A 12,256-nucleotide genomic window follows, 5' to 3' on the forward strand; every position below is an offset into this window, starting at 1 on the left:
ACAGTTAGTTATATTCTTGCTATTTGTATGGTTTGACTCTAGTATGAAGACTTTGAAGGTGAATAAAAGAATTTCTCAGTGTTTCCTTTAATGAAAAATTTTCTATTATCTCTGTAATTTCAGCACTATTTAAAGGGTTTGACAAATGCTTTTGGGGAGGCATAATTTCCAATGGACAGAAAGACATAGGGAATATATACTCTCTACCTCTATATGGATTCTCAGAAGTATGAGTTTTGTGATGTACAGCACAATTAGAGGAAAAAATAAAGGTTTTGTCAAACTCTTGAAGTTACATTATTAGGATTTTTTTGTTTTTGACAAAGAGTTTATATAGTCCTGGCTGTCCTGGAAAATTCAGTATGTAGAGGATAATGTCCTCCGACTCACAGAGATCTTGCCTCTGCTCCTGAGGGAAATAAAGGAGTATACGACCACACCTGGCATTACTATGAATTTTTGGATGTTAAACAAGATAAATGTTTTTATTACATTCTTAACCAGGGGCTGGAGACATGGCTTAATTGTTAAGCGCACTGGTTGCTCTTCCAGAGGACCAGTGTTCAATTACCAACACAGGAATGGCAGTTCACAATGGTCTGTAAGTACACATTCAGGGGATCCGATGACTCCTTCTGTCCTCCGGCTGCACCAAGCATACATGTAGTGCACAGACATACTTGCAGGCAAAACATCTTCCAGAGGTCCTGAGTTCAATTCCCAGCAATGACATGGTGGCTCACAACCATCCATAATGAGATCTGATGCCCTCTTCTGGCCTGCAAGCATGCATGTAGGCAGAACACTGTATACATAAATAAATCTTAAAAAAAAAAAAAAAGAAATAAGAGCTCTTCCCACTGTTACATTTATAGCATTTTATTTTAATACAAACTCTAGGCTATTGTTTAAAATTTAACCCTTCATTAAAGACTCTCACAAGTTTCTGATCTTTATGGTATATCATATGATCTATATGGTATATATATAAGAGTATATTATGTATACTCTTGTGATTTGTAAGCAGAGGATAGTGGAAAATGATATGTTACATTATATAAATGGTATGCTTCTCTCCAGTATGAATTTTCTAATGTCTCCTAAGCTTGGAAATCTGGATAAAGGATGCATCAGTTTTTGCATTTGTATGGTTTCTCTCCATTATGGATTTTCTGATGACTCCTTAAACTAGAAGAGTAGGCAAAAGATTTGTCACATTCCTGACAACTGTAAGGTCTCTCTCCAGTATGAACTCTCTGATGTGTTCGAAGATGTGAGTCCCGGGTAAAGAACTTATCACATTCCATACATTTGAAGGGTTTCTCCCCAGTGTGAACATTCTGATGTCTTCTAAGATTTGAGCAACTGGAGAAGGATTTGTCACATTCCTTACAACTGTAAGGTCTCTCTCCAGTATGTATTCTCTGATGTCTTCTAAGATGTGAGCAACTGGAAAAGGATTTGTCACACTCCTTACAATTGTAAGGTCTATCTCCAGTATGAACTCTCTGATGTCTTCTAAGATGTGAATAGCGGATAAAGGATATGTCACAGTCTTCACATATGTGAAGTTTCTTCTCTCCAGTATGAAATTTCAGATGGTTTCTTAAACCACAAGATTGGGCAAAAGATTTGTCACATTCCTTACATTTGTAAAGTTTCTCTCCAGTATGAACACTCTGATGTATTCTAAGATATGAGTGTTCAAAAAAGGATTTGTCACACTCCTTACATTTGTAAGGTTTCTCCCCAGTATGAATTTTCTGATGTCTTCTAAGGGTTGAATTTAAGGTAAAGGATTTGTCACATACCTCACATTTGTAAGGCTTTTCACCAGTATGGATTCTGTAATGCCTGTTAAGACGTGATAATTTAAGAAAGGACTTACCACAGTCTTTGCATTTGTGAACCTTCACTAGAGAATGAGTTTTCCTATGCCTACTCAATAATGAATAGTGGGGAAAGGATCTGTCACACTCATTGCACTTGTAAAGTTTCTCTATTCTATGGAGTCTGTAATGGGTTTTAAAGTGTGAACGCATATGAAAGACGATGCCACATTTTGGACAACTATAATGTCTCCCAGCACTATGCACTTTCTGATGACTCTTGAGAGTGGAACAGTGGGCAAAGGATTTGTCACATTCCTTACATTTGTAAGGCTTCTCTCCAGTATGCCTTTTCTGATGGCTACGAAATGCTGACAACTGAGGAAATGACTTCTCACATTCTTGACATTTGTAAGGTTTCTCCCCAGTATGAAGTCTTTGATGTGTTTTAAGACTTGAAAGTTGGGTAAAGGATTTTTCACAAACATTGCACTTGTAGGGTTTAATTCCAGTATGAATTCTCTCATGTACAGTGAGGCTTGAGCCAGTACTGAAACATTTCCCACACTTCCCACACCTGTGTGGTGTCTCTCCAATGTAGACTGATTGTTGCAAAAGACTGGATACAGAGCTGAAATAGCCATCATATTTGTCCTGCCTGTGCTCTTTCTTTGTAGTGTCGAGTCCCTGATCTTGAGTAATGATGGAACACAAATTTAAAGATTTCTCACAGACTATTGATTTGCAAGAATCTTCTCTAGTGTTCATGCTTTCATGTTGATGTGGCTTTGAAGAGTCAACGGAGGCATCCCTGTGGTTACTGCATCTGTAGTCATTAGACTTTTCTGTAGTTTCACTTGTTCTATAAAGTGTACAAGTAGAGGGGTCATGAAGCACTTTGTCAGCTTCATTACACCGATAAGACTCCTTTTCAGTCTTCACATGTTGATGGACAGGATCACATTTGCAATAGTTCTCTGAAAATGAGCACAATTCAGATTAATAGGGCTCGTTCCAATAATGAACATGCGATAAATGACTGTCTCCCTAAGTTCTCTTTTAAGATAAGTGAACCTGGAACTCTTTAGATTAGACCTCTCAGTAAAGGACAGTTTTCATTTACTCTAATTATATGGATTCTCATAAAAAAAGCATGACAGCCTTCAAAGGTCAGTGATTTATAACATATCTCATGTTTTTCAAAAAGCAATAATTGGGAAAAGGATGGAAAAAATAATTGACAACCATGAATTGGATTTGGAATCAAGCACACTGAGTGGTTATATTTAGAATACATGTTTCAATCGTTAAATATGTTGTCTTGGAAACTGACAAAGAAAAGTTTAATCCAATCCCAGGTTCACAGTATTTATACTCACTAAGTATAAGATAATGAAGAGTAACATTCAGAAGACCCAACTCCTTCCAAGATTATAATCTTACTTACAAGGTTTATTTTTCTCTATAGAAAAACACAGTAGATTCTACAAAGTTTTGAATGCAAAGACTGTATTCTGCCAGACATCAGAGGCTCTAGATCATTTGAGGCAGGGCTGTCATGGGCAGCTACTGCATATGTCTATTCTCCACTGTCTGAGCTCCACACACTGCTGTGTTTCTTAACTTTCCTCATAGGGTTATTCTCAAGTCCACTCTGTACACCGACTCCAAAGATTATTTCCCAGAAGGGTGTATGTGTATTCTCCACTGGGAGAAAATGAAGGATGTAATATGAAGATATCCATAGGAAGGCAACTACAGCATAATCCTACTTCATGGATTCATGTTAAGACTTAAAATTTTGTGAAATCATTCCAATCTGATTTCAGCAGAGTCAAATAAAACTTCATTTTGTATTAGTATTAAGTCACCATCATTCAGGTGCATAAGACACAATGTCTTCTAACAGTTATTACCACAGACAGAATGCATCCTGGGGCAGGACACTACACTAACTTAAATGATTAAGAATCCTTTTAAGTAGAATTCAACATCACAAAAACATTCTCAGCTCTTGCTTTTTCATTCACTTGAAGCCTTCAGTGTTCTCTTGATCATTCACGAGCCCAACCTGGTTGTGGCTCTTCTCTCCTCTCCACATTCCAGGGCAATCTCATTCTTTCCAGACAGGTGATCAGGCCTAAATTGCATACATAATCCACATGTTCTTTCAGGTAGCCCGTGAACCATGCTAGAACTTTTAGAAAGAATACAGAAGTCTAACACAGTACTGCACTCAGTACATGAAAAGAAAAAGCAGAGGAATTTAAGATTTCTAGATTGATATTTCTTGTAAAATTCTTCACTATATTTACTATTTTCAGTTTGTATATCTTGAACTTTTCTCACAATTAAAACCATGTCAATAGCAATAACAAACATGTAGCTTTAAGATATGAGTGGAAATATTATCTGCTACTGAGTTTATAGATGAATCTTGGAACCAAGATGAAGGGTGGATGACAACTCTGAAATAGAAAATGGAAAGAGAAAACTAAATAGCATGAAAAAGTTCTTTCTCACTACTAAACTTTGTCTTGTCTCCTGTAGGTTTTTCAAGACAGCTTAACAGATTTTACATCCTATGACATCTGAATAAACAATGAAGGGTTAGGAATTCTACAAGCAAAATGTTCTTACCCACAAAGACCAGGTTGTTGTAATTCTCCAACATCACATCAATGTACAAAGCCCTCTGAGCTGAGTCCAGACATTCCCACTCCTCCTGGTGGAATTCCACACTCACATCCCTGAATGTCAACAGACCCTGAAACAAAAAAGTATGGTTTGATCATGTGCTACCTGGAGGTGCTTTCCCAGATATAAGGAGATGGAATGTAGATGAGCGAAGATAATTACTCAAAGATAAGATTTCCAATACAATGACATTCTATCATGAAACAATAGTCTTACAAGCAGTATACATGAAACAAATACAATTAAGGTCTGGACAGTCATAGCTATCATTTATGGATTCTGTGTTTATGTTACACAGGATCACAGCAGACAGGTCTCAGAACGAAAATTCAGGATGAGGAAATGTGCTTTAATGCTGTTCCTTTAGATCATGGCAAAATACAGACACAAATCAATCCTGTTTGTATGGGCCTTACATGACTCTATTCTAACAGGCTCAGGTGGAAAGTTTAAACTCTAGATCCAATGCCACACCATTAAATAGCAAAGGGGTAGGTATGGAAGACAGAATATATGACTGGTTTTATAGACAGAGTTTTGTTTTTTCCACAGTATCAAGGATTGTAACAGCACTACATACGTCATATTTAACATTAACATATGAGATAAGTAGTCTATGGAATTAATTTTATGAGTACATGTGTACCACTGTGAACAGACAGAAAAATTGGCACCAGTCATATTGTTTTGATTCAAAATTTTCTTAAGAATATGCATAAGCCAACAGAGACAAACAACAATTCCAGAAGTTTTGAAGAATACTTCACTTCACTACCCAAGAGTATTAAAAATTGAGGGAAGTCCAAAAATACACCAAAAATGTTTAAGGTATAGCTAAGATAATCTGTACCAGTAACATTTTGGATAAGGCTCATAGCAAGAACTTACCAAAGATTAAATTAATTAAATACCAAGGAAATAGAACTGCAAACAAAAAATGGGCAAATGAACTAAATAGACACTTTTCAAGGACAGAAACTCAAATGACCAATAAACACTGAAAAAGAGCTCAGGATCCCAAAAAGGCCACCATGGAAACAGAACTCAAAACTACTTGGAAATACTGCCTCACCCCAGGCAGAATGGCTATTATCAACTAACCTGACAACAAATGTTTGAGAGAATATGGAGAGAAAGGAAGCCATATTCCCTGTTGATGGAGGAGAGGTTGCAAATGAATATAGCCATTGTGGGAATCAGTTTGGAGATTATTAAAGAAATTGAAGAGAGAAATAACATATGACTCAGCTCCTTCACTCCTGGCCATATACCTAGAGAACAACACACCCCACTACAGAGATATTTATATCCCATATTACTGCTGTTTTAATCACCAAAGGAAAAGTACTGGAATGAAACTAATTATCTATCAACAGATGAATGGATAATGAAAATTGTATAAAATGGAGGAAAATTCAGCTATAGAGAAAATTAAAATAAAAACCTGCAGGAAAATGGAGGGACTCAAAATGGGTAATATTAAGTGCAGTCACACACTTCATTCATACATTCAGAAAGAAGACACAATGTTTTTCCTCATATGCAGAACCTACCCAATAATATATGTATATAGAAGCAACCCATATGTGGGCAATGTATAACATGGAGAAAAGAGAACAGGAAAAGTTAAATTATCAGGGACTGAATGCAGGTAATGGACACCAGTTATGAAAAAGGATATAAAGCTAATTGCTTTTCTAGTTCTAATTCTGTCAAAGGTTTTTGGGGTTTTGGTGCTAGATAAGGAAATCAAAATATATTTGATTGTAAAAATACAAAATCACACATAAGGCACTAGAGCTTCTGTTCCCTATGATAACTCTAACTGTATAAAAGTACAATGAGTTGTATAGTCTTTAGGTCTGCTTAATTTCAGTGTGTGATTTTGCTGTTTCCCTGTTTGCAGAATAGCTCATAAGAAAATTTTAAAAAAATTATCAGAATCAGAAAATGAAAGGCTTTTAATACATCAAAGTATAACATATTTAGATAAAGAGTGAAAAGGACCACTGACCTGCGACATGTTTGCTGGAGAATCAGCCACTTCTTACGGTTTCTCTTCTTTGAGTTTCTCTTTCAGAAACAATGAATAGATGGACACTTCCCTTTCAAATCAAGGGGTCAAAAAGGAAGAGTGAAAATTAATACTGAAAGTTGTTAGAGAACAATATCAAACCACATGAAAAGACCCAAGCAATAGAATTCTACCAGGTGTCTAGTCAATGATATCAAAGCTGGAGATCATGGAAAGATTTGAAGCTTGAAGAGAAAATTGCCATCAAGCATCTTGCTGCACAAAGAAAACTACTCTGTAGTCATCTACACTACTCTCTTAAAATTGATAGACAATTAAGCGCATGTCAAGATAGTCAGCAATAAACACAATTGATTTCACTAAAGAAGCACGACAGATAATAAATTAGAGGCAAAACATATACAAGAGAGTCAGAGGAATCATTCATGAGAACATGGGAAATAACCAATTTCATGTGAAGAATAGAGAAATACAGGCAAATGGGAGAATAATCATCCATGGGCAAGACAGCAAACCACTATTTCTCAAAAAGAAGGAGGAATACTACCAAAAATCCAACCAGCAACAATAAAAACAAAACATAGGAAATAAAAACTCAATAAAAAAAAAACTAGCCACACAAAAAATCAAAATAGAGAATCCTCAATTAAACAAACTCTCAAGTTAAACAAATTCAGCACACGACCCAGCTGTTCCTTTCCTTGGTGTACACTCAAGGGACTTGACATCCTACTATACACATACTTTCTCACCCATGTTCAATACTAGAAACTGGAAACAATCTAAATGTCCTTCAACTGGATATGTCCACAACTGGATAGTAGAAGTTTGGGTTGGTACATAAACATTATGGAATACTATTCTTGTAAACAAAATTGAAATAATGACCATTGCCGGTAAATGGATGGACCTAGAAAAGACCATACTGAGTGAGGTAACCTGGACCAGAAATACACTGCATGTTCTCTCATAGGAAGTTCTTAGTTCCAAATCTTCAGATGTGAGTACACAACCTGGAATGACTGCAGTAACCAGAAAAGTAAGAAGAGATCACAGTGTGATGTCGGGGGAGTAATAGGGATGGAGTAACAGGGAACAAGTGATCTGAAGAGGGAAATGGGAAAATAGGGGTGAGGATTTAATTATGGAAAAGGGACAGATATAAACACAGAAGAAAAAAGATAAAATAACAGTAAGGATGTCTGGAAAATTCATAAGGAATCCATTTATTCCTTGATTGTTATCCATCCATCAAAAAAAAAACCTCCTATAATATATCTAAGTCTCTGTAAATATATACATTTAGAGTGTAAATGAAAATTTCCCAACTGGACTGATAATGCTCCTCACAAGAGCCACAGAATTTCTAACAAAATGACCAAGACCAGGTATAAGAAGCCTGCTTTGAAGTTGTTATTCAGAGGTGTTCTAGAGACTTCCAAACATTACACAGTATTGCTGTTGCCCATGGTTCCCTCCTAGAGGCAGAAGTTGAGTCTCTAGTGTTGAAGAAGCCACACACTTCAAACACAAATACTAGAGAACTCAAGATGGAACTGACCTTAAAGCCTCCTCTCTAGGGACTAGCTTTCATGGTATCAGAAGGTGACATGTAATCTTCCAAAGGAGGGAGCTAAACAACTGTCCTACCCAGCTATGACACCTATGAACCACAACAATGATCTGTACTGCATGATAGCCCTAAGGGTACAGAAGTGGCACACATAATTAGGTTGTAACCAACAGCTTCTAATTGGATTAAGACCCTCTCGACAAGAGGAAAGTCATGCCTGGTACTTGAAACCTAGCCTGTTTCCCCAGGGCTAGTAAAGGTATGGATCTTGGAAGAGAACCTACAACCAGTACTTTACTAAATCAGCGTAAGTCCTTACTGAATTCTAAATATTTATCCTAATTTCCAACAGACAATAGGAGACAGTATAGAGTGTATCAGGCTGTCAGTATACTTGATTCTTATCAAAATTCCATTGGCATTATATTCAGGAATGGAGACAAAAACACTAAAAGATAGAGAATGTGCTAGAATATCCAAACTCAAAAATTCTGAAAATAAATAAAACTAGAGGTATTAATTTTCATCATTTTTATAACAGATTAAAATCAAAGAAATGTAAATGACTTAATAATGGTATGAAAACATGATCCATGATGTGAATGAATAAGGACAGCATCGCTCACATGAATAGTCAAATGGAATTTTATTTGACTCCATTATCAATTCTTCTGAAGAAAGTTTTCTCATGCCTACATTAAAATAATCTTGAGATGTTTCTCAGTGGAAGTCTCCAGAATTATTTCTAGTGAAACAGAATGTGGGAAAACTGATTTCATGTCCCACTTCCACATTCACTTGATCCCCTTTCCACCCCTTCACCAATGTCTCCACCATACCTGGATCCTTAGCTCCTGTCTCCTCTCTCCTTCCAGGCCACTTTGTTCTGCTGCACAGGTGAGCAGGTCATGGTGATCAGTGAGACCTGAACATGAGAAAGAGATTGTTCAGTAAACATGGGTACATCTAACACAGTACTGTGCTCAGGAGATGAGGAGAAAACTAAATACAGGATTATAAAATGATTCCCCAACTGTCCTGCAGGATCAGAACCAAAAACAATTAGAAAGCATTTTTAGTTATAATAACTGGAATCCCACTTCCAATCACAGCTCAGTCAAAACTCAGGGGCAGAAATGGTACTGAATGATTGTGAAGAGAATATTATACACTAGTGAGGTTCTTAAAATGATCATGGACCAATAGTGATAAAGTCTTAAATCTCCCTAAGGAATACACATTAAGAAGAGAGAAGATATGATGAAAATTTTCTTTTTTCCTCTGAGGATTTCACTTTATTCTGTGGGATGTGAGACTCATTCATATAAGTTCACACAGTGGCAGATTAGTTTGTCAAGAAATACTGAGGAGGAACAAGGAAGACTGCAAGCAAACAATTCTCAGCCAAAGAAACTATTCTGCTGCAATTCTGCAATATCCAGTGCCCGTACAAAGCCCTCAGGGATGAGTCCAGGCATTGCCACTCCGAGAGAAGTCCACAGTCACACCACTCGCTGTCAACAGACCACAAAAGAAAAAAAAACAACAGTTTGAATCGTCTTGTTGGTGCACAAATTTAATCTTAGCACTTGGGAGAAACAGGTGGGTGGAATTCTGTGTTTTCCAGTCCAGCTTGGTTGGTCTACATGGTGAGTTTGGGCCAGACACAGCAACACTGTGAGTTCAGGTCTCAAACACAGCAAATACAAGAACCAAAAATAACAGTTTGGTCATGTGTCCAGGGTCAGAGTGCTTTTCTTGGACTAAGGAGACAAAAGACTATTGCAGACATTTTTCTGATGTAGATGCGTTATCATAATTACTCAAAATATGCTTTCTAAAATTATTCTATACTATAATGCATTTAAATGTCTTTTGTCATTTTCTATTTTCCCGTGAAACAGGGTTTTTCTGTCCTTGAATACACTGTCCATGTAAAACTTGCCAGCCTCTAACAGACTGCAATCCAACTGACTCTTCCGAGTGTTGGGATTAAAGGCCTGTGCCACCAGGCCTGGCAAAGACACTTTTCAGAATGCTGTATTTACATCCCAGTGTGCACATGTCTCAGATGGAAGATTAATTGTGGATAAAGGTTTACTTTTAAAAGGAAATGTTTATAAGTATACTGTGGAACTAGAAAAAAGAAAAACAGTTTCAGATTCAATGAAATTTGCAGGCGTTCCTTTCATGACTATAATCTAAAAGTTCTTGGAGATTCCAAGTCTGGAGGTAAATTCACTCTCTTGAATCGGGAATCGGTATAACACGGAAGTTAGTATGGATGTTTGTAAATTTCAACCGTTTTGTCATTTCCATCGTAGCAAAGAGAATTGTGTTTGCAAATCTCAACAGATAAATTCAAATATTCGATTATATTATTCTTACAAGACTATTTTGATAATCAGAAGATCAATTAAAAACAAAAACAAACAAACAAACAAAAAAGCAGGCTTATTCCATACACCGTGGAAAAGATATCCACAGCAGAACTTCAGAGCAGGCTTCCTTATGAACAGCAGAGAAACTGCTCGCACCCCCGGTCCCTCCCCTCCCGTGTCCCAGCCCCGCAGCTCCTCTGACCTGGGAGGTTCCAGGGCCGCCGGGCTGCGGTTCCCGCCACTGCGCTGCTGACTGGTGACTTTCCCAGGCCGCCCCCCGCGCGGCGACTGCGGCTCCGGGGAGGTTTCGGCCGTGTTCTCTGCACCCGGGTCTGCACCACGGGACTCCCCACCGTGCAGGACCTGGAGCAGCGACAGGGAATGGGCACTCTTCACTGCTGACATCGGATACTGACCTACCTCCCTGTGCTCACTTTGTGTCCCAGCTTCCGATTACGTCACCTCTTTAATCCCGCCCACGCTCCTCTCTTCCCCTACACCCAGCCAATATGCTACATCCTCCCAGCTGCTGTTTCCGGTTGTGTGTCCCCGCCCTTCTAGACCCGTCCCGCCCACTCGGTCTCGGGCTGCCTTCCACACAGCTCCAGCTGTCAGGCTGCCCTGGACCCGCTCTGCACAGTCTCCCCACATGCTTGCCGCCAGCCTAGACCAGAACTGGATCTAGGAGGACGCTGCACCCCGGTATCTGACCCCCACAGTGAGTTCCGAGCCCTTCAGATAAAACACAGACAGCCTAACCTCAACTTGACTACATGACTCCTGGGCTACATACATACAAACGATAACACGCTAAATTCAGATGCCAACGTCCCATCGCTAACACAAACTTGACAAACAAAAACAAAATACTGCAATTGTGCTTTGGGGAGAGACGTTTCAGGAACTTTGAATATGGATAGAAATAGGTGTCTCCAGAAGTCAGTGACTGAGTTCATGCCTAGCTGTACTGCTGTCACCACTAGATGGTGGTCTTGGTATTTTACTAACTCAAACAAGTTCTTTTTAGACTAATGCTAAAGATACATTTACATAAAATATAGAGAAACACTTTTAATGCGGTGGTGAATGCAGAGACCCTTGCTGTCCCAGATGCAGAAAATGAGTAAGGTATGTGGCTCCAGCCCTAAAAACGTCAGTTACACCATCCCATCTATGGCTCTGGGAACACTGAGCAGGGGGAGTTGGAAAGGAAATAAGGGAAAGAGGGGGAAGGACTAAAACTTGCTATTCTCTAGACTGCACACAGCTGTTGTAAACAGTAACCAATAGCAGCTGTACTTACCTGCATTGACCTCACACTAGACCACAATCAATCTAGGAAAGGGAAAGGCTCCCAGGACCCACCTGAGCGAGTTTGGGATTTTTCTGTCAGGGCCTCTCTGCAGCAAACTCCACAGGCATTTGAGCTCCACATGCCACAAGAGTTAGCTGCTTTCGCACATTCCCTGTGCAGAGGTCTGGGTCTTTGCCTTCTTCTCTCCAGGCGGGTTGTGGGCTTTCCCTGAACCCCCTCCTCTGGCTGCCTTGAAACCCTCTCAGGCTTCTACTGTTCTACACAGCAGCAGTCAGCTTCGCATTTCACCTTCATCTGATCACCATTTTCAGCAGATTTGGCGAGACAATTGGGAGTTCTTTAAGGGAGCAATTAGTTGAAAGAGAGTTTTTTCCACGTTAAAAAATGGGAAACACTATTGTGATGGAAGGAGTTAGGTCTCTGTAT

General features: G+C 38.7%; 1 protein-coding gene across 1 annotated transcript; it reads right to left on the minus strand.

Annotated features, from left to right (window-relative positions):
* Positions 1–863: 863 nt before the first annotated feature.
* LOC128095656 (zinc finger protein 54-like) lies at positions 864–10,826 on the minus strand. Its single transcript, XM_052714829.1, has 5 exons — positions 10,718–10,826; positions 8,974–9,059; positions 6,541–6,631; positions 4,470–4,596; positions 864–2,806 (listed from the first exon to the last, which is right to left on the minus strand). Exons 3-5 carry the CDS (start codon positions 6,547–6,549, stop codon positions 1,131–1,133), a joined length of 1,812 nt encoding a protein of 603 aa, XP_052570789.1. The 5' UTR covers positions 6,550–6,631; positions 8,974–9,059; positions 10,718–10,826; the 3' UTR covers positions 864–1,130.
* Positions 10,827–12,256: the final 1,430 nt, after the last annotated feature.

The sequence above is a fragment of the Peromyscus californicus genome, unplaced genomic scaffold (assembly GCF_007827085.1).
Source record: "Peromyscus californicus insignis strain IS unplaced genomic scaffold, ASM782708v3 Scaffold_4__1_contigs__length_199733344, whole genome shotgun sequence".
NCBI classification, from domain to species: Eukaryota; Metazoa; Chordata; class Mammalia; order Rodentia; family Cricetidae; genus Peromyscus; species Peromyscus californicus.

Bases quoted from the DNA above. Each gene is read 5' to 3' on its own strand.
- LOC128095656 (XM_052714829.1), bottom strand. The intron at 2,807-4,469 runs GTAAGAACATTT...GCTCATTTTCAG, and splicing joins CAACAACCTGGTCTTTGTGG to AGAACTATTGCAAATGTGAT.